At 39.1% G+C, this 23,208-nt stretch overlaps 2 protein-coding genes across 8 annotated transcripts; one reads left to right on the forward strand and one right to left on the reverse strand.

Annotated features, from left to right (window-relative positions):
• The first annotated feature begins 432 nt into the window (after positions 1-432).
• Positions 433-18,527, forward strand: LOC106649096 (dmX-like protein 2). 5 transcript variants are annotated; one of them, XM_014366371.2, is made up of 27 exons: positions 433-1,669; positions 1,879-2,076; positions 2,350-2,500; positions 2,612-2,683; positions 3,003-3,215; positions 3,286-3,421; positions 3,495-3,692; positions 3,759-3,937; positions 4,011-4,129; positions 4,191-4,302; positions 4,630-4,822; positions 4,993-10,124; positions 10,200-10,370; positions 10,432-11,570; positions 11,647-11,880; positions 11,953-12,205; positions 12,272-12,476; positions 12,544-12,808; positions 12,878-13,051; positions 13,137-13,235; positions 14,024-14,110; positions 15,552-15,612; positions 15,690-15,898; positions 15,981-16,125; positions 16,200-16,501; positions 16,570-16,687; positions 16,750-18,527. In XM_014366371.2, exons 1-26 carry the CDS (start codon positions 1,583-1,585, stop codon positions 16,684-16,686), a joined length of 10,251 nt encoding a protein of 3,416 aa, XP_014221857.1. In that variant the 5' UTR covers positions 433-1,582; the 3' UTR covers position 16,687; positions 16,750-18,527. The 5 variants fall into 5 exon arrangements, with proteins under 5 accessions (XP_014221857.1, XP_014221872.1, XP_014221865.1 ...); XM_014366379.2 differs by having other exon boundaries at positions 435-1,669; positions 4,669-4,822; XM_014366386.2 differs by lacking the exon at positions 2,612-2,683 and having other exon boundaries at positions 434-1,669.
• An 87-nt stretch (positions 18,528-18,614) lies between these two features.
• Positions 18,615-21,394, reverse strand: LOC106649127 (asparagine--tRNA ligase, cytoplasmic). 3 transcript variants are annotated; one of them, XM_014366413.2, is made up of 8 exons: positions 21,268-21,394; positions 20,805-20,860; positions 20,310-20,720; positions 19,927-20,228; positions 19,712-19,860; positions 19,268-19,646; positions 18,934-19,197; positions 18,615-18,865 (listed from the first exon to the last, which is right to left on the reverse strand). In XM_014366413.2, the coding sequence occupies exons 2-8, from the start codon at positions 20,833-20,835 to the stop codon at positions 18,734-18,736; spliced, it is 1,668 nt and encodes a 555-aa protein (XP_014221899.1). In that variant the 5' UTR covers positions 20,836-20,860; positions 21,268-21,394; the 3' UTR covers positions 18,615-18,733. The 3 variants fall into 3 exon arrangements, with proteins under 3 accessions (XP_014221899.1, XP_014221906.1, XP_014221891.1); XM_014366420.2 differs by lacking the exon at positions 21,268-21,394 and adding an exon at positions 21,173-21,259; XM_014366405.2 differs by lacking the exon at positions 21,268-21,394 and adding an exon at positions 20,963-21,162.
• Positions 21,395-23,208: the final 1,814 nt, after the last annotated feature.

A 23,208-nucleotide genomic window follows, 5' to 3' on the forward strand; every position in this document is an offset into this window, starting at 1 on the left:
TTACCACATATTTATTATACCACTGCGCAGGTTTCTATCATATTAAAACCATTATTTGCTTATTTATTTTTGAGTTCAGAATTTTTTTCGTATTTTACCACTTTGCGCGCTCGCTCGCCCCTTGCACGGTTAATGGTTATAAAAAAGACCGAAAGCAGTTGTTTTTTTTACACGCGGTGAATCGGAATACATTGTATTTGACGTGTACATGTGCTATTACGCTATTCGAGTTTTACAAGTGTGTGAACTCAACTCATAAATTTCCTACTACGCACTTGACGTGACCTGTTTAAGATCTTTTAAGCAGTCGAATTTGTTGAAAAAATTGAACGTGGGCGAAGCCACGACGGGGTCGCTAGTAGTATATATAGCGAAGCAGTGACTAGTGCAACGCTTACGCGTACATCCTATATTTTGCCAAGTTCAGCTGCGCAACGGCCAGTCCGGCGGAATACACGCCAGCTGGTGTAGGTGTGTGCTGGCTACCTATACATAGTATCGACGACGTGTGCGCGCCTGCTACTAGCTTATAACTTGGCAACTCTACTCTACTGCCCTCTGTGCACTCCGTAGCCGTGTGTGCGGTGTGCAAACTGTGTGCCGCCGTGTGACGTGCGGACGTAACGCAATACTATAGGCGCACATTCGCCCGCGTATGGGTGTGTACTGCTGTACGTAGACGTGGACTACTGTCACACCGATGACGATCGCATAATATACAAGTATAACTGCGCACACTGCTTGACTGCTGACAGCGCTCGCATCCTCCGCATTCAATACACATACACGCGTTACATATATCGACGTATTCTTCGTCTCTTTTTCTCTCTCTTTCTCTCTCGCTCGTTTGCTCGCTCACTCCGATTTTATCTGCTCTCTATGTGTGTCGACTGCGAATTGCGAATTGCGAGTGCAGCAACTACTTAACTATATGCACTTGCGCACGTACACTAGCACGCCTAATGTAACGTACACATACGCCGATATATAGGGCGAATGCAGTGTGTACGCTGCTGAGTAGACTGTGAAGCGTAAGACGCCGTGAAGCGACTTGCCGCGAGAGCGAAAAACATCGTAGCAGCCAGCAGCAAGTGTGCTCGTGTACGTGTGTACAGTGTATACGCGCTCGAGTGTCAGTCAGGCAGTATATCAGCGCTGCCGTAAGATCTCGCTGCCACAATCATCATCGTCTGCGTCGTCGTCTTCGCCGTCGCCGTCAACGTCGTCAGCGTGATGTGAAAAATCAAAGATGGCTGCATTAGCTGCTCTACTGCTAGACGACGTAGCCGACTTTGCTGTCAAAATTTGCGTCCTCTGCTTCGGAAGCTCTTGACTGCCTGCGCCGCGCGCGAGCTGCTCAGCTGCTTCTATATAGCGACTTTAAATACGCACGGCGTTGCGATTATCTCAGCGTATACACACCTTAGAACGATAAATAAGAGCCTGCTGCTACTGCTCTGCCATACGTCTGTCTGCTTGCGCACAGTCTCGTCGAGATAAGAACAACGAGCTTCTTCTCAGCAATATGAACATTTTCCAGCTCTGAATTTTTAGTGCAATATAACTAAAAGCTCCAGCAGCCATGAATTGCCATCAGATACTCAGTGGAGCTTGCAATGCAGGCGATCGATGCTGTGCCGTCGGCTCCGTCGAAGGCATATCTTTTACGGTGAGTCTTTATCTTGGACACATTTCTTACAACTCCAAAATACCCGATGTGTCCTTTCTCTGTTTTATTTCAATAAATAATGCAAATTCTGTTCAACTATTTGTCTACGAGTACTGCGCACCTGACGTGACAGATTTATCACGTTTAAATCTACTATTATGTACACATAGATCATGCTCCACAACTATATCTATTTATTCTTTCTCAAGGCTTACGCTGCTGGCTGCAACATTGTCATCCTTGCGGACAACTTTGAAAGGGCACAGATTATTCCTGGAGCTATACATAACTACATAAGGATCAGTTGCCTCGACTGTAGTACGGACACTGGCAAAATTGCTGCTGCTTATGAGAATCAAGTCTGCATTTTTGAACCCACACCGCTTATTCATAGCACTTGTTCTCATGTGAGTATTTCTCTCTATATTAGCACTCATTCAATTTAGTGATGCATGATGATTTTATGTAACAACATGCAACAAGTTTACATCTCCTGGCAATATGTTATTTTCATAGCTCATTGCTGCACAGTTATTATTGGTCATTGATTAATACAAATTTAAATATTATAAATCTATTCAAAATTCTTCACTTACTAGACTTGTTTTAATTGTAGCTTCGTGTAATTATTTAACAATAATTTATCATTCTTTTTTATAAAATGGTTTTCAATTTTTCAGCATCTGGAATATAGATGGGTACAAACTGGCACTTTACAAACAGATTCCAATATCAGTTCTCTGTCATGGAACTTAGAGGGTACTCGCCTTTTGACAGGGGGAGAACTCTTACAACTTTGGCATCAAAATATATTACCTTTTGAAGAACAATGTGAGTATTTTTATTTAGCTTATTTTATAAAATTAATGTCACTATGTAGAGAAATATTTCTGTGCTAGATTAATTATCCATCGATAACGTTACTTTTAATATTATGCGTAGCTTCGAAACCAAAAGCAATAGAGGAACCGGCAATTATGGAGCACAGTGCACCGGCCGCTACTGTTCAAGATCGTGAGTTCATTCGTTATTAATGAATGAACATTTTTATTAATTTTCTTAATTTTTTCCTCATCCAATCGAATTTTTATTGCAGCAGCCTAATTTACATCACTTCATTTTAAAAAAGATTATAATCATCGAAAAATCATTAAGCTTATATAATTGCTTTATTTTTAATAATGTACTTTTTATTTTACAAATGTAACTTGTTATTTTATCAGCTTCTTGACGGATTAAATACTTAATTTATGGTTTATGATTGCAGCTATTTTGTTTTTTCGATTAAACATTTGCAAAAAAATTATTGCTAATACTATATATTTTATTCTAGCTGGTACTGTCACATTTTCCATTGGTGGTGAAGCTGAAAGTCCACAAGGTACAGAAACAAATCCAGCTAATGAACCAGGAGGTTGGAATTGCGTGTGGAAGTGTCGCACTGCTACGCCAGTACATCTAATGAGCTTCAGCCCTGATGGTACACTTTTTGCAACAACTGGAGAGAATGATAGATTAGTAAAAATCTGGTTTGAAAACAAACCATGTAAGTTTAAAATTAATAGCATATACCTCTTGTTGTGAAAGACTTATTTTTTATTTAATTTGATTAACAGTATTTCCTCTAAGGAGTATGGATCATTCAAACTTTTCTCAGTCAGTATCAAATGATAGTTTTAGTTTTGTTTATGTTGCACATCCAAGAGCTGTGACCCACATATCATGGAGAAAAACTAGTAAATACATGCCAAAGTTAGTTGAATATTCCAATTAATAGTTTTAAGAAGATAAATATAAATTTTCACATTGATAATTGTTTTTTTAGGGGATCAGTATCTAATATGTTAGTTACCTCATGCCGAGATAATATTTGCCGCGTTTGGACGGAAACCATTCCACCAGAAATTGAAGGATTAGCTAATATGAGCCAATTTGAAGGTGCCGATAGACATGGACATCATGGAAAGCATAGACATCACAATATGCATAAAACTCGGTTTATGCAAAGATTAAAACATATGAGGTACACAATATTTGATTCGGTTTTTAAGAAATAGAAAATGTATGAAGATCGTATAATTCTTTTCAGAACATGTTTCCATTTACGACGACACGTGAAACAACATAATCAAGCTGGTCATATTGCTCAAACTTTACCTACATTACCATCAACTTATTCGGTTCATGATTTTCACAATAATTATACAAACACTGGGTATTATCCTGGCATGCATTTTCATTTAGCAGCAAGTATTAATGCAGAAACAGGTATGAGTTGTTTCTGAACTAGTTTTAAAGATTTTTGTGGCCAAAAATGGTCATGAATTATATAAAATTACAGATATTCCGTTGGTTCCAAGTCTAATCACTGGTGATCCTGACAGAGAACCTAATTTTATTTTACACTGGTTGAATAATAAAGAAATGGAATTTACAATGCAAGCAGAAAGTATTATACAGGTAAGATTTTTAAAACATTCCATCCCAACGAATCCCTTTTAATCAAATTAAAAATCCTCAGGAACTCACTAGAAAGGTGGTGGAAAAAGAAGATGGTATTCATCACCATCATCATAATCAATCAGAAACGGATCACGTTGATCATGATTCAGAGGATGAACATACTCCAACAAGTACGTTTGCTTACGTTTTTCAGTTCATGTTTTTGTGGCTAGATGTTGTTTTATTTTTACTTAATTTTCATTTTTCACAATCCAATATTGAAAGCACTAATGACAAGAATTTTTTTCGCTTATAATGATTTTTTTATTAACATCACATCATTTACTAATCACATTCTTATCGGGGGCTTGCTTAATTGCCTTGGATCTAACAAAATTTAACAAAACTCATGGTTTTCTCTACTTTATCGCGTGGAAATGGTTCCACGATTGCTTGTCCATTGCACGTGTTGCATGTTGAATGGTGCATGGTCGGGGTTGAAAAATATGACTTATCAGGCAGCATCTTATCATGTTACGGTATGGTGCGACCAACAGAAAAAGGAAGTCGACATTCGACGAGTCAAAAAGGCACTATTGGTGGACGCACGACAAGCCAGGATGACCACAGCAGCGACGAGCATCACACAGCCCATACAACTTCGTCTCACCATAGCCTTCCCCACAGTGTCCATTCGCACCAAAGCCTTAGGTGAGCACTACAGCGAATAACTTTCTGCATCTGCTCCCACGAGAGTTTGAATTTTTTTTACCCAAATAATACCGCTCTGTTGTAAACTAATTAACGAATTTGACGATTATCGAGCAAAAAGACAAAAGCCAAAAAGATGACTTGTAACGGGTGTTCTTTTGTTTGTTTAGCAATACTACGTCGATTAATTCAATAGCTACGGATGCGACGACGACCAATCAGGCACCCGATGCGCTGGACACTAAAATCGAAACTTTATTGCGTGACTGGCATCACAACCCAGATTTGTTATTCGCCATTCATCCAATTGACGGAAGTTTTCTTATCTGGCACATAGAGTGGCTGGACGAGTATCATCCAGGCTCGTTTCGTCAAGCTCAAATCTCTTTTTCAACCCGCATACCAAATGCTTTTCCACTGGGCGATGCCTCGACCATGAGCCACAACGTCTCGATGTACTCGCATAACACAGGGGGTCCTTTGTCAAGTATTCGTGAGGTCGTCAAATCTTCTACCGTCGTTGGTAAGTCTACCTTTGAGGGTCAACATCCAGCCATGCAACAGCCAACCGAAGCTCCTTTACCTAGTCTCATTGAGCAAGACGAAGATCAATCAACACTTACTTCGCGCACTGGCCAGGAACTCGCCAAGAACGTTCAGAGCGAGTTGAACCATCAGCAGCAGTCGAATCAGACGCAGAATCAACAGAACAAGCAAGATGATCAAAATAAGCAGGAGACTATGAGCGAGATGCTGGCCCATCCAAGCCCGATGGTGTCGATGGTATCGAAGCATGCCAATGGTACGCTCAATCTCTGGCAGCTCACCTTCGCCGATAAGACGAAATTCTCACAAGTTCTTAGCATAGGACATGCCTGCCGCGCTTCGGGACATCGTTTTCGCGTTAACGATATCACTTGCCATCCGGTACTGCCGTTGCTTCTGACCACGTCTCACCACAACATCCCCGATTTTAGTCCCAACCAGTCGACCGAGCAACAGCAACCGCAAGAGCAAGAGCCTATCGTTGAAGAGAGCGGAGAACAAAAGTCAATCAGTGGCTTTTGCAGCGAACTCATACTTTGGCGAGTCGATGCTGTTGGTCCGCTCTCGAAAAGCGGCGGCGTTTCCGAGCTCGCCCGCATTAATAGTCCTGAAATATCTGCGTTCAGTAACGTCGCTTGGATACCTACTTTGCTACCGTCGACCACTCTGGGCAATCTGTCGAACTCTCCATCGGCGTGTTTCGTCGCGAGTGACGGCCACTGCTTACGCGTCTATCAAGCAGTCATAGACGCTCGCAGTTTATTGGCCGAAGTGTCGATCAGCGAACGTCGCAGTCGTTTCATGGACTCGATGGCGAGTCTCAGCAGCGACGTGAGCTCCGACGATGGTATGCATCACGCACTGCATGATCGCATTCAAATCGTATCGCAGCAGTCGACTGCCAGGCCTGGCTGCGTCATTCAACTCGACGCAATATCCGACGCTACTCACGATTGGCAGAATACGCAGTTCTTGCACGTTTTCCAGGAGCAGCTGATTACCGGCGAACGAAGTGACGAGAAAACGTTTAGCACAGCTGACTCGGCCAACGATCTTGGCTTCATGGAATCGAACCTCGACGCCATGGTCGATCTCCAGCAGTCAGCGATCTTTGAAGAGCCATTCTACATCGTAGTTCTCGAGCGTACCTCGAAAGGCACTACGGTGCACATGTGGCGCCTGGTAATAGCGTCTCAGCCCGAGGGACATGGTCTCAGTGGTTCCATGATGTACGTTCCCGACTCACAACTGGTCCAGGACGAAGAGGACGAAGCGACACCGGGTGGTCGTCGCTCGCGTCGACCGAGTCAATCCGGCCATCGCAGTCGGCGCAACAGCGAGAGCGGCGACCATCTGCAACCCCCTCACCAGCATCATCATCAACATCATCACCATCATCCCAATAGCCACGTGCTCATTAGCACCACCAAAGTTTGCACCCAAGAACTTCCCATACCCGAGAACGTCGAGCTGGTGCATGCAGCCCCAGCCGCTGGTCATCTGAGCAGCTCCTCGATTTATCCCGCTTGCTTCGCACCGTATATTATTGTTACCGCCTGTAGCGACAGTACGGTGCGCTTCTGGAATTGCAAAGTTACAAAACGCGAGGTCCAAGAGGGCGATCCCAACCAGCATCCACTCGACTATGAATGGTGCGAGTGGGAAATGTTCCGCAAGGACAAGGAGTCAACCATCGATATAAGCGGACAGCCACTGAACATCAGCGCAGCCTACAGTGGACGTATTGCCTGCGCCTACAAGTACGGCAAGTCCTTCACGCGACCTACCAAAGCCGATCCCGACTCGCGCTATGTAAATCTTTGCGTTGCCATTTATGAGTGCGAAAGTACTGGTGGTAGCGAGTGGGTCCTCGAAGACACGATACACTTGAAAAACATCCATCTGCCTCGCATTCAAGTCGATCAACATCTTGATCTCAGTTACTTGTACGACAGTCGCTACTTGCAGAAGAAGCAGCGTCTTACTCAAGTACTGCAGACCCTTAGCCACGAAGATGTGCGCACACCGCGTAATGGATCAGTCTCTGACAATAGCTCGGATTCGGGTCAACCCAACAAAGCGGGATTACTTGCTGTACCGTCTTTCAGCACGTTGCAGTCCCTCAGAAAGTCCATAATCGAGAATGGCAACACGTGTCCTTTGACTCAAAAACACTTGGTACAGCTCGACTGGGTTAGTAAAGAAGACGGCTCCCATATTCTCACCGTAGGAGTTGGTTCCAAAATCATGCTGTTCACGCCTGTTTGCTCGGACTTGGCTCAAGCTAATATGAAAGCCATGAAAGAGTCACAGACGACGATGCGTCCGATTTTGCGTAAGGCTTCGTCGCTGGCCCAGCCGCATTACGTCGAGGAGATTCGCTGGATGAAATTGCGCAAAATCGAGCTTACAACGGCAGACGGCCTGCCACCCCTGCCTATGCAGATATCCTGGGTTCGCGACGGTATTCTCGTGGTCGGTATGGACTCGGAGATGCATGTCTACTCGCAGTGGAAGGCGAACCCGAACAGCGAGTGCATGCACTCTGGGGCCGTGCAGTCGCAAGAATCGGACGAGTTTCAAGCAAGTCGCAATCTACGCGACGAGGATCTGCGCACCCTCGCGCACGAGACGTCGCAGCGTCGCTTGAATAACGTGTCGTCGATGCCGCACCTGTCACGAGTAAGCAGCATCAATCTCACGATGCTCGACGCGAAGAAAAAGCGCGGTATCGATTCGGCACCGAATCTCGACTACATGCCCGACTACGGTCTGTTTGAGGCATCTCGTATTGCCTGCCCCGTCTTGCCGCAATATCATCCCAAACAGTTGATGGAGCTGCTCAACGCTGGTAAAATACGCTGGGTCAAGGCGATTCTCGCTCATCTGGTACGTTGCATCACCAGCTCTTGTCCCATACGCAACGACGACGAGAATATCATGAAAAACAAGGGTAGTGGCTGGTCGCGTTCGCGCACCATGTCCGTCAGTTACGCTGGCACAACATCGCCACTGGAGCCTCGCGGATCGAGTACTCAGATACCCGAGGAGTTGACGTTGGATTACGCCGAGATCACATCGATTTCGCCGCTCCCGCTCTGGACCCTCTTGATTGCAGATAAGGAGACTAATATCACTCAGCAGGCCGAGTTAGACAAGCAGGATTATAACAAACTGTTCGACGGCCAACTCGATGAGGGTGACTCGCTCGACGACATGTTGGAGGAGGACTACGAGAGATCTCGTCAGAATCGTGACAGGCGCAGCTCGGTGCCAGAACGCCAGGGTATCTCGTACTTCGGACCCCGACAGGGCCGCGTTCTGTCGCGTTTGCTCACTCACAGCCATTTACCGGGACTGTCGAGTCTTGATCAAATGCATCTGCTGGCCTTGGCCGACACCGTTTCAACTTGCAACGTCGACTTTGCCGAGCGCTTTGCCAACGACGCTCAGAAAAGCGCCTTAGCCAAAGAGAATCTTACGGGCATTCCCGATGGTGAATTTTCTATGGACTCCCTCGATGATTGTGGTCTACGCTTTCTTCTAGCCATGAAACATTACAATTATTTGATTCGTTGCTTGCCTTTGAGCCAACGGGCCCAATTTCAGCAGCAAGGCGTCTCTACCAGCAACCTGGTCTGGGCGTTCCATAGCGAAAATGAAGAGGAATTGATGGGACTGATTCCATCGTATGCTCGTGACAAGCCCAAGTGGTCGGTACTAAAAGAGCTCGGGGTTGGTTGGTGGATTACTAACTTGGCTGTGCTCAAGCGCTGCATCGAGAAAATCGCCAAAGCTGCTTTCCAAGAGAATCAAGATCCTATTGATGCTGCTATATATTATCTAGCCATGAAAAAGAAAAGTCTTCTGTGGGGTCTCTTTCGTAATAGGCGCGACGAGCGCATGAGCAGCTTCTTTAGCAACAACTTTGCCGAAGATCGCTGGAGAAAAGCCGCACTCAAGAATGCCTTCGCCCTGCTAGGTAAGCAGCGTTTCGAGCATGCTGCGGCCTTTTTCCTGCTCGCTGGTGCCTTACGCGATGCCATCGATGTCTGCCTCAACAAGCTCAATGATTTACAATTAGCCATGACTATCGCTCGGCTCTACGAGGATGACATGACATCACCGAATTTCAAACGACTCATGTATGAAGAGATTCTCGGTTGTGATCGCGATGGCTCCAACCCCGACGTCTCGCGTATGCATCCTGACCCATTCCTTCGCAGCATGGCCCTCTGGATTCTCAAGGATTACTCGGGTTCGCTGAATACTCTACTGCTGACCAACGTTGGCTCGTTACATCCGCAATACAACGACGAGTCGGACAGGCCCGTGGGTTCCACGGCCAATCCCAATGTTTTCAATTTCTACGTCTACCTGCGTACTCATCCTCTGCTAATTCGTCAGTACATCGCTTCCACTGCCCAGGATAAAAGGAAAGGACACTCTGTCGTTATTTCGGGTTTTAGTTACGGCACTGAGACGAAAGCGCAACAAGACAAGCAGCTCACGCTTGAAGATACGATTACTCCGCTCGAGCGGCAGCTATACTTTACCACAGCCCATGCCCATTTCAAAGCTGGATGTCCTGCTCTAGCGCTTGAGGTACTCTCTAAGTTACCAAGCAAAGTCATGGAAACCAATTCGGATGACAACGAAAGCGAATTGAATAGTCCTACCAAAATCAAAGACCAAAATAATGAGATTGATACGGGTATGCTAAGTTGGGATACTTCCAAACCTACTTCGGTTATCGGTCAGTTTCTAAAATCTACTGTAGATTCTGTATTGCTTAATGAATTTTTTTGTTAACTGTAACATATTTTTATAGAATCAGCATCATCATTTGACTGGTCTCAACCAGAGGTTAAAAAAGAAGATGAATTGCAGTTAAACTGGGATGACGACGCGGAAAATGATGACGATGAAAGTCCTCCAATGAGTATGAAACTAGATAAGAAAATAAGCGAGGCTAAAGCGGAAAGACCCGATGAAAAAGACGGTAATGATTTTTATAATTCTTACCACATGTACATTTTTCACATCAAGCCTTTTATTTTCAGATGAAGCCAAGAAATCAACCGATATAATGGCGCAGCAACTGAAATTTGTAGCGTGTTTGAAAATTTTAATGGAAGAATTGTCTACATTGGCAACAGGTTTCGAAGTCGATGGAGGGCAGTTACGTTATCAGTTATATGTATGGCTTGAGAGAGAAGTTGATGCTTTGCGACAATTGTGCAATTACAGTGCTAGTACAGACGGAGATGTAGCGAATGCTGACGAAAGCGGTATAATGGAAGAACCACCATCCTACAGACCAGGCGAACAGCCGACTTTGCATGAAATTCTAGTGGCGGAAAAGCTGGACTTTGAAGCAAAGGTCCAAAGGGCTGTGAAACGCAAAAAGTGGCTGAAAGCTAATGAGACTTTGCTAAGGACGTTGTTGTCATATTGCTCCTTACATGGCGCATCTGGAGGTGGTCTGGCATCTGTCAGAATGGAATTGGTGCTGCTTCTCCAGGAATTGCAACAAGAAAAGACACAGCAGCAGTTGCTCAGTCCCTTGCCCTTCCCTACAACGCTTCCACTTTTAAGTGCTAGTGTAGCTTGCAATAAAACGGTTGTAGCTGATCCGGTCAGACATTTGCAGTCACTCGAGCACGATATGCTTCAAACGATCGTTGATTTACGAAATCCACCAATGCCGCACAAAAATACCCACTATTCCGAGGTCTTCGTGCTGCGAGATCTTGCCGTAGCTTTGAGCGCGTGCATATACCAATCTCTGTGTGACTCGGACACATTCGTTCACAAACATCAAACGTGGGACAGCTTTCCAGCGGCAGCTGAAGTTGAGGCCTATTCAGGCGGACATCTTGTGGCCTCGAGTCGTAGTCATCGTCGTTACTCCTCTGATGACGGTATTTGCATTACAACTTCACCTAGCAAATGGCCCGGTGTAACGAGCCTTCGAGCACTTTTAGCTCGCGAAAAGGACGAGGATGCACCGAAGCTAAATATCCTTCTCTGCGAAGCTTTTGTAGCTACATTCATGAGCTTATTTGTCTATGCTCTATCTAGCTGCGATAGCCACATATTATATAGACTGGTAGGACATCAATTTGACAATAAAACGTGGTCTTGCCTATTTGGAGGCGGTGTGAAGAAATTGATTAGAGTTGCTAGTACTAGTGGACAGGTAAGCTATTTTTTTGAAAACTTTTCGAGCTTATTCAATATAATGTATTTTGAATTGATCTCATTTTTCATTTTAGACGGGATCTATGAGTATCGAAAGAAACGATAGTTTAAGTAGTGAACCAGCATCTACTAAAAGTAGTGGTGTCTGGAATACGGTTACATCATTGACTAAGCAGCGCGTAAAACTTAATATGAAACTGCTTGGTCAATTCTCTGGGCAACAACCGAATATGAAAGAAGATAAGCCAACGTATCGCGAACAATTTATTTCTCCACAAATGAGCATGATTTCCTATTTTCTTATAAAAGTGAGAAAACTAATTTTCAAAACAAACGAAAAATAACTGTAATTAACATTAACTAACGTAATCGTGTTGCAGCCTATAATTGAAGGTGAACTCGCAGATGAAATAGATTACGACTCTTCAGAATCGACCGTATCCGAAACTGAGGTTTCCGAAGAAGAAGATGACGTATTTGATACCAATTCAAAACCAAAGAGTAAACCAAAAGATAATACAGAACATACTGATCCAAACTCATTTAGCTGGTGCGTCATGAGATTAGCAATAGTGAAAATTCTGCAAAAACAATTGCAAGACTTTTTAACCATAGCTGGGATTGAAATGCAAGGTAAGATAGTCGAGAAGAATGTACTGTTACTCTAAAATGAATTATCACTATTTGATAATTTTACAGAATTACCAGTCAGCAGTCCGTTGATACATGGAATTCTTGGAGTTGTGGTCCAATGGCAGGAGTCTTTGCGCGAAGAACTAGAAAATAAAGGTCCGGCACCGGTCAATTTCATACCAGGCTGTGCTCCAGATCCTATTCCTACCCCTGGAAAACCAGCTATCCATAAATACCGTTCACTTCTCGAAAGAGGAAACACTCCTTTCAAGTAATATTTTGCATACATGATTGCGTCCTTCGTTTTTGCATGTGTGTTAAACAAATTTTTTTCTCAGTACTCGAATGGCGTCGGCAAAACCGTCGAATCGACTATGGTGTTACTTAATAAGGCAAGAGTCAGTACAAGAGATTTTCATACGTGCAGTATTTGGAAAGAGAAGGTCACTTTCTTCTATATTAGATGCAAATAGTGGAGGTGATTCCCAGACTAGAGGTTCTGGAGAGGATAAAGGAAGTGACAGTGGTACCCAAATTTTACCCGAACCTGTAAGGATAATCCACAAGGAACAAGATAGTATCAGTGCCTTCTGTCTAAATCAGGTTTGTTGTTTGCGTTTAATAATTCATCGAAAATTTTTATGGTATTAAAAAATTTTTTTATGAACACAGGTAAATGCAGGACTTATGTCATTAGCAACGCCACGCGAGGTGCAAGAAATGGATATTTCACTGCTTTTGGAATCTCCGTCGTGGTTAGAAGACGAATGCGAGTTTGACCTCATTAATTTAAATAAACAGCCTGATCCTGAACCAACGCAGCCAACCAGTTTTCTAGTCATCCAGGTAATTTGATAGATAGATGGTTTTTTATTCAGGCAATGATTTCCATAATTTCCATTACCTTGATTTTTTTTTAAATAAAAATCAGACCGCTGCTGACAGACCATTGCTCGTCCAAAGCCCTCAACAAAATGGACACCAAAACCAAACAGGCATAGGCAGTCAAAGCGGTCGCGGTGCCAGTGTGGTAAGTTTTAATTTATTATTTCTACACAGCTCAATTACATACTCGTTGAAAATCTCAATTAATGTGTGAAACCAATAAAATCTTCAGCGATTCACTCATGTATACTGAATTATGATTGCAGTAAAAGTATTGACCATCTTTCAATTATACACATTAACATATTTAAGGATTCATTCATAATTATTCAGCTTATCATTTGTCTGATAATTATTTCAATAATTTGGAGATTTCTCTACACGTGTACATAGTGGTCTTTATAACACGATTCATTTATTGACACAAAACCACAAATCATGCAAAAAAGAATTTTTCAAAAGTGTAATTACTAATGCATAAGACATTTTTCAGGGATATTTTACTGAGTTGCAAATTATATAATAATCGTCAAAAATGAAAAAATGTTAAATATCATATATCACAATTTAGTCAACAAATAACACTAAAAACACTAATATAAAAAAACCAATCTCGTTGTCTACATATTTCGTTAAAAAAGTAATAATATTATAAATGATGATGTTCAGCTAATTAAATGTCATTTTACATTTGCATGCGAGTATGTTTTCTGTGCAAAGGTCACTAAAAAGTGGTACCATAATGCTTATATCGCAACCTGACAATTAAAATGACGACTCGCATTCACTATTAATTCAATGTTTCTTTTCTAATAAATATTAATAAATTAATAACGAAACGAAACGATACAAAATGACTGCGCCATCTATTGTATAATGTTAATGTGGCGACGATTTGTCGACTTATGATTGCTCTCGCATTCTCTCTCTCAGATGAAGGGGATGCCCGCTTTTCCTGGCTCCCACGACCTGCGCTTCTGTCAGTTTGTCGCTGATAGGAGCAAACACTTGTTGAAACCGGTGAGAGACTAACATCTAACATGAAAAAAAGCAAAAGCAACCTTAACTCCTTGTTTATTTTTATTATATTTTATTTATGCATTTGGTTTCAGTTAGTCCCTCATTATCTGTGATTTTTCTATCCCTCACCGCAATTTCATCATTTCATCTTTTATTAAACTGTTGAGTTAGATTTGCAATAGCTTTTGATAAATTGACATTAAAATAATCAATCCGACAATTGAAAGGTATCGCAAATCAATTGATCGACTCTCAAGTTAGATGACAATAGCTTAGTATTATTATTACCCTTCGTTATCTCACATGACCGTACTTACGCTTTGACTTACATTATGCATTATGTAAGGTTTATCAAATAATAATTTACATTGTCTCACGATGTGCATCAATGCTTTTTACTGATTGCAACCATTTTATTGCTTATGAATTGCGCCACGTTTATTAGGATGATCCTTGAGTTGATGGAATGGCTATTTACTTTCGCTTTGCTAATACCAGAATTTCACCATCCAATAACTTATTCATCAACTCAGGATGACCAACATCCTTCATCATGCACGAAACTATATTCCATTTATATGTAGAGAAAAAAGATTATAAAAAGAGCAAAATAAAAGCAAAATTATAAGATATAAATGCTTTTTTAAATTAGTTTAAGCTAAATATTATGCTTCTGTAAGCATGCTGACCCAAGTATGTGGTAGTTTTCAAATGAAACATCATACATGTATTTTAGGACGTTTTTTATTTACCAATTTATATGAAACCTCACTCTAAAGCTTTTTGAGCTTGTATGGACCTGAAAATGAAAAAACTCCGTACTTACGACTCTTCACGATGTTTTTTAAATCTTACTCTGGTCTAAAACATCGTGTTTATAATTCAAAAAAGTCTTTAAAAATCAAAAAAAATTCACGTATACTTTAATAGTAATTTCAAAACTTTTTGTTCTACGCATTATCTCCTAAAATTTTCAGAATTTTTAAAGGATTCTTCTTAATTGTGAAATTCGTTTTCTTGATCGCAGGAATGCTTAAATGACAATGTAAAAGAGTCATAGCTAAGCCTTTTTTTATTTTTGAATCAAATAACAAATTTTTCAAAGTTTGATTGCGAGGTTCCATACAACCTTGTAAATAAGACATTCTAATTTTCTTAATTATTTATTTTCATCGTCGCATCATCATCGCTCTTGTTGATTATTTTTGAATTAAAACAAAAATTCGTCAACTAGTTTCAATATTTGTCGTTTAATAAGTTGTACTTTTTCTCTTTTGACTTAATTTAAAACTGCAGATAAGTTTCAAGTTTGTAATTACATATGTTTCTATTTGAAGCGTCAAATGTTCAATTATGAATTCTATAGATGTTAGTAAAAATTGCCGAAAAAACGTTGACCCAATAACTTACTAATCTCTATTTACACGATCAATTATCACAGATACTGAAACATAAGATCGACGGTATTAGAAGAATGTCGTCGCATCCTTTGCTGCCGCTGTGTGAGTCATTTATATATAAAATGCACTCATATCGTAAAGCTGAAACCGCTCTCGTGACACTTATTCTATGTTTACAGACTTAACTGGATCGCAAGATGGATCGGTTTCCTTGTGGGAATGGAGTCACCAATCAGCCGTGGCAACCCCCAGGCTACCGGGCACTTTTGCCAAGGTGACCCGTGTACGTTTCTCTCAACACGGCAATAAATTCGGCGTCGCTGATTCTGATGGACATCTAAGTCTCTTTCAAGTAGCCTGCCGAGAGGGTACAACGAGACCTTTCTTCGTGAGTATTCTTGCTTTAGTTCAGAATTATTGTCATCTTTCCATTAGTTTCAGTTTTTATGATGATATTTTTTTCCTCGCAGAACTATCAATGCCACAGCAAAGTAACATCTGACTTCGTTTTTTTGGGAGCTTGCAGTTTGGTGGCTACTGCTGGACATGGACCTGAGAGCCGCAACGTGGCTCTATGGGATACCTTACTACCTCAAAACAAATCTCTTGTAGCAGGTACTTAAAAATAATCCACCAAGAATAATTTTTTTTCTTTCAATATGACTCATTTTATTTAACTCTTACTACAGGTTTTACATGTCACGAACAAGGATCTAGTTCGGTCATTTTAGCGCCGCAGCATCAACTGCTAATAAGTGGTGGCAAAAAGGGTGACATAAACATCTTCGATGTACGTCAACGTCAACAACGTCATCGTTTCCAGGGGCACGAGTCTGCCATTAAGTGTCTTGCTCTCGATCCACATGAGGAATTCTTCGTCAGCGGCGCCGGAGACGGGGACATCAAGGTCTGGGGTTTAACCGTCCATTCGCTTCTCTATACCTTCCCAGCTGAACATCCTAGATCGAGCTTTTTCAAGAATATCGGACAAGTAAGTCAACTCTTCTCATTAAATTTAATCCCGATCGATCAAGTTTATTAACAATATTTTTTCTGCAGGGAGTCACTCAACTGCACGTTGATGCATCAGGACGATTATTCTCTTGTGGAGCTGATGGCTCGATGAAAGTTCGTCAACTGCCCGAACGAGACTGTGTTGTTCACGCAATATATTAAGGTAAATCAATTATTTTTTATATAGTTATACAATTAAATACAAAGACTTATTTTGATTCACAGCTGGTCGATGAAATTCAATACTGGTACTTTAATGACAACAGACTCCTTTGTAAAAAAGAAGAAATAAGTAAGCTGAATTTTTCAACTGACACTCATTAATTATGATCACAAAACTAATTGTCGTATTTCCTTTAAAATCTATTATTCAATAATGATGCTCTGTTTTTCGAAAGTAAACTGAATCTTAATGTCTCTCGAGTTCAAACAATTCTGTGCTGTCTCAATTTTATTCAATCAGATCAATGTTTACTAGACTGATTTTATTGGACTCGTTAAAAAATATTGAGAAAAAGAAAGAAAATATTTACTATGTACTTGCGATTACTACGTCACAAGATATACGTACTAGATTTTTATCGATTTTTGGCAAGTGTACTTGGCATATTTCATTGGCTAAAAATAGTCGTTCATGTATTTCCAATTCGATTCTTGCTATTTGAAAATATTTACGATTTTTGAAATGTGTGAATTATTAAGGTATTGTACACAATTAATATACAACAGTGCCATAGATTAAAGGTAAAAGGAAGTATCTAGGTATATAAAGAAAGTATGTAGATCGGCGCTATATGGTCGTGCAAAAAACGATGTTAATATCCGTTTGTAAATGTTTGCTACGGATTGTTTGGAGTCCCACACAAATTTATAATTTATCGGAAAAAGTAAAAAAATTTATAAAAGCTTTTTCTATATTTATTGTGGGGTGAATAATTAATGTTTATTGTTCCAGTTCTAATGAACTTTGTTGCTATATGAAGTAATTTTTAAAGAATTTACAGATTGTATAACTAATTTATTCGACGCCAATGCTCGTAATCAAATTTTTTAAAATAAATAATTGGTTATTTTTTTTGTTGATTGGAAAAGTGCAAAGTGTTTGTTCGAGTTCAGCATATCCATATCCAATAAGCTATTACTCTGTGTGGCTATTTATCTATATTTTTAACTCAAAAAATTCATGTACAAAGCCCAATCGATTATATTAATTTTATTTTTAGACTACGTTTGAAGAGAATTTGCCAATTATTTACTTTTTGTTGTAAGCATGTATTATGGCGCATAAAATAAAAATCATGCGTATTCATGCAACGTATACTATCTAGAAAAGTGTGTATGCCGAGGTTTGAGTAACATGCTCTGTTGCCTTAATTATGACAAATCGCTTGTTAAAAATTAGCATAGAATATTGACTCTCAACTGGACACACATAAAATGTATAACTTGTAATATATGTAGCTACAAACGCCTTGTTTCGTATATCATGTGTGGATTAATATGAGATGAAAAAACTGTTACGATACAATACTGTTGAAATTATATAAAAAAATACATATGTGTGTGCTGCCTAGTTTCAATGATTGACCGCGATATTCATCTTCAGCCAACTCTTTCAAATAGTTTGTACAAGCTAAAAACTTTGAGTTTAATCCTTTTGGAAAAAATATCGATTCTTACAAACTATCTGAAAGGGGGATGAAAAAAGCTAAATATACATTATTATAAAATAAAGTAAATATATCTGAAGGTATGGAAGTTGTTTTCAAGATATTCTGTTAGAAATGAGAAATCAGATTTTTGTTTGGATTATCTTGTGCTTCATAAGTCAATAATGTTAATCTAATATTGATTAATAACTTCAGTGATTAAAAACACATGCAAATGCATCAGGCTTTGTATGTAAATACAACATATACAGATTAAAAAACGAAAAAATTACGTTGGCTGAAGCCATATAATTTCAGAGTATTATTAGTTACCTCAGATTGATTTTTAGTTTTTAAAATAAAATAAAATGTAATTAATAAATTGTTGATTTTCAAAAAAAAGAATAGTTATTTTATATCGTTTTCTAGTTTTTATTCAATTGGTCCAAAATGTCAGTTTTTATTAAGGGTTATTACTGTTGTAATAATGAAACCTAATGCATTATACCTACATTTAGTTTATTCATGTGTGAACAAAAACATATTCATGGAAAAATTTTTTATGGCCGACAACGTTCCAAAAATCTTGGGTACAAGCATACTTCACGAATGTGATATCTGTTGAGAAGCCAACAAATGAATCTCTCTAATCCAAGACCATAACCGCCGTGAGGGCATGTTCCGTATCTCCTCTGAAAATTTTTTTTTTGTAATAACCAATGGTTTAAATATTTTTGAATTGAGAAAAATATTTATTTACCTGATCAGTGTACCAATAATAAGGAGTTGGATCGATGTTGGCACTTTTATATCCTTCAAGTAAGGCATCATGATCCCAGATACGCATAGATCCTCCAACTATTTCACCAACGTTTGGCAGTAATACATCAACAGATTCTGTCAACCGATTATCTTCGGGACACCGTTGCATGTAAAATGATTTTATCTCTGCTGGGAATCGGCAAAGCATGATTGGTTCGTTTATTTTATCGGTCATTTTCCTTTCTGGCATTTCGGGAATGTCCTGAAAAATTTTCAAGTAAAATTTGATACTATAATTGTATTATTTTATGATAATATTTTTATTAAATCACCTCTCCAAATTCATAAAAGCTTCCATCTTCTTTAGTGATGTTGTTTTCTTTCAAATACTCAATAGCTTCGGAATAGTTCATTCTTCTAAAAGGTCTTTTAGGTACTTCGAAATCAGGGTTGAGTTCCTTAACAAGAGGTCCCATAGGAGACTTGAGAACTCTATCAACAACGTCACAAATCAAATCTTCCAATCGATCTAATAAATCATCGAAAGTTATAAAAGGACATTCAGCTTCAACATGAGAGTATTCTGCAAGATGTCTCCTAGTTCGAGATTGTTCAGCACGATACGATTGGGCTATACAATAAACATCACCCATAGCAGGAATGCAAGTTTCTAAATAAAGCTGGGAGCTTTGAGTTAGAAAAGCCTCCTCTCTAAAAAAATATCATAGTATAAATATACTTATGGTAAATTTTATTCAGCCATTTTAAATATTTACCCAAAGTAATCCAATTTGAATAAAGTAGAACCACCCTCTACTTGAGTCTGTACAAGAGTTGGTGGAGTTACTTCACAATACCCTCTATCTCTATAATGATCTCTGAAAGCTTGTGTGAGAATAGATCTCATAATCAGAATACGCGATGTCTGAAATTTTTCAATGATGAGTTATTATTTCATATGTTTAAAGTATGATAGTAAAAATCTATTTACATTTTCTCCTCTTATCATAATGTGTCTATTATCAAGTTGCACATCAGGATGAGCTTCTTCGTTAAGAATTGCATCAGCACCACCAGGAGGAGAATTGCCAATAAGCTTCCAAAAGTCCACTAAAAGTTCAAGTCCACCAGGAGCAGTTTTCCCTTCAGGAACAGGCTTCAATGTACCATATAAATGTACAGAAGCCTCTGTATTGAGAACTAAGGCATCATAAGTTTGACACAATTTATCATTCAATACACATTGGAGAAATCCAGTTCCATCTCTTAATGTAATAAACATTAAAGATTTGCCTAAAATATAAAAAAGATTGATTTTTGATACCTTCTGGCAAGAATTATATTCTTGAACTAAAATTAATAAATTGTATCTACCTTGTCGCCGTAATCTATGTACCCAGCCAAAAACTCTTACTCTCTCTTCTTTATGTTTACTTGCTCTATCAATTTTAATAAGCACAGCTTCAGGCAAACTTTTATCTTCTTCTATCATAACAGATTTGGCATCTTCCAAATTTTTTAATCTTTTTTCCTCATCTTCTTGCAATTTCTTTTGCTTATCTTCATTTTTGTATTGTTCTCTTACCCATATTTTTTGAACTTTTTTAAGTTGCGACTTAGCAGCAAGTTCATATTTCTTTCCTTCTTCTTTTGAATCTTGATAAATTTCTGGAAAAGGTTCTTTGCCAGCATGTCTCATAGCTTGCAAAATAGTTTTAAATGGTTTACTTTCGGAACCATTGCCATTATCATCGCTCCCTGTTTTTTCCGATGTATAAATAGGGGCTAAAAAATTATTCAGAAATTCAGTTATGATTTTATACATACTTTATATTAAACTATACTAATGAACAATTTAGTCTGACTCACCCAAAATTGTTTTAGCCTCGGTCTCTGGCATTATGCTTTTTCAAATTTTATTTTATCTAGAAAAAAATTAATTTATTTTTTATCAATTGACATATGTTTTTCATTATCATATATGTACTACTATAGTAGAAAAAATAATGAGATATAAAAACACCTACAAAAAACGCAAAAAAGTTGTACTATTTTCGTGATTCAATGCAATTAATTGACATAGAAAGCATAAAAAATATTAAAATTTAGTTCTTTTTTAAAATTGTAACTGTCAGAATTCTGATGACTAAGAGTCAATCATAAATTCTCCTTGATTCATTCAAGATTCCTACTAAAATTAGATAATCGTAATGATTCAAAAATATTAAAGTAGCTACCCTAATTATTAATTAATAAAAAGCTCAGATCACACGAGGATATTTTAATTCTACTAGTAGGTTGTTTATCTGATGCAATTTGCAAAATATTTTACCTCCTATTGTCGTATTAAACTTGTGAGCCGAACACGGTACAATAATACTATTTATTGAGATATTCGGATAACTTCACACCGTTCCGCTTTGCGTAACCTTAGTTTTCTAAATTCTTTCCCGGTTCTGCTGTGGCTGTGCAATTCGTTCAGTCCACGTGCTCATAATTTTGCTCCCGCAGACCACTTTTAATATTCCATTCCAAGCGAACAAGCGAATTGAAGTGAGCGCTTTCAAGACACGGCCATTACTTATTTGAATAATTTTTTCATTATCTTTTTTATAATTGTAACTATTCGAAAAGTTTTAATATTGAGAGACCACTTTATATTATAGCTTCTAAATTTATAATTCGAATAGTCCTTTGCAATTATCAAAAATTATATATTGTTTCTTAAGGCTCTACTGGAACATTCAATTAGTTTTATAAACAAATATTAAAATAAATTTTAATATATCATAATATCATTTTTATTTATAGGCAAAAAGTGTCATTCTAATAAAACCATACCTATATGAAAATCAGGTATGAACAAATTCAATGCAAAATTCTAAAAAAGAGAAACAATGTAACATTTGCGACCCAGCATTCCTTAAGTGCTTCTCAATTTTCAAATTTAGTACTCCTTGTATTAGTAATAAAACATCTTACGTCCTCGTTGATTTTCGATCGATCCACGGGGACTTTTGCACAAATCCTCGTTGGTTTTCGATCGATCCACGGGGATTGCGCGGAAATCCTTGTTGATTTTCGATCGATCCACGGGGATTTTTGCGCAAATCCTCGTTGATTTTCGATCGATCCACGGGGATTTTTGCGCAAATCCTCGTTGATTTTCGATCGATCCACGGGGATTGCGCGGAAATCCTTGTTGATTTTCGATCGATCCACGGGGATTTTTGCGCAAATCCTCGTTGATTTTCGATCGATCCACGGGGATTTTTGCGCAAATCCTCGTTGATTTTCGATCGATCCACGGGGATTGCGCGGAAATCCTTGTTGATTTTCGATCGATCCACGGGGATTTTTGCGCAAATCCTCGTTGATTTTCGATCGATCCACGGGGATTTTGGCGCAAATCCTCGTTGATTTTCGATCGATCCACGGGGATTGCGCGGAAATCCTTGTTGATTTTCGAGCGCGTGCTCGCGAACAAGTTCCACATCCACGAGGATTGAAAAAAAATCAGCGTGGATCAGTAGAATATCCGTGGTGATTGCATTTTTTTCAGCCCATGATCGATCCACGAGGAATCCCTGTATGATCCACGTGGAATCCCTGTACGATCCACATGGAATCCCTGTATGGTCCACGAGGATTACTAATCCTCGTGGATTTCCACGTGGATATCCATGCAATTTTTTTCAACTGGGTTCAAACAAGTATCGCGCTTTTTGTAAAATTGTGAGGGTATAAATTTCAAGGTGAGGAATTCTCATCTAGCGACCCAAAAATGACGTGAATTTCGAGATTTTTTTTCTCATGGAAAGAAGTAAATAAAGAAGTCAAATTTTTTGGTACTTATTACACATGTTATTAACTACTTTTACAAATTTTTTTAAAGAAAAGTACCGAATAGTTTCATAGTAATATGCATTGAGACATAGTGATGAAAAAAAGGCACCTCCATAAGCGCCAACTCAGCCAATTTTTGTCCGAAATCAAAAAAGCAAATTTTGTTATAAACTAGAAGACATTTGTTGGATCTTGGACTATAATCACGAAGAAAAGTTAAAAATTCATAAAATGGTGGACTTTCTTTTTTTTGCTCTAAAAAGTGCTGTAACAATAAAAATAATGATTGTAAAATTATGATTACAGTCCAAGATCCAGCAAATTTAATTGCCTTGAAATTTAAAAAAATCATCTTGATATCTATAATAGTTTTTGAGATATCTTGATATCGAGAAAAACGCGTTTAAATTTGTTAACTGCCATTGAG

Source organism: Trichogramma pretiosum, unplaced genomic scaffold, assembly GCF_000599845.2.
Source record: "Trichogramma pretiosum strain Unisexual culture from Peru unplaced genomic scaffold, Tpre_2.0 scaffold57, whole genome shotgun sequence".
NCBI lineage: Eukaryota > Metazoa > Arthropoda > Insecta > Hymenoptera > Trichogrammatidae > Trichogramma > Trichogramma pretiosum.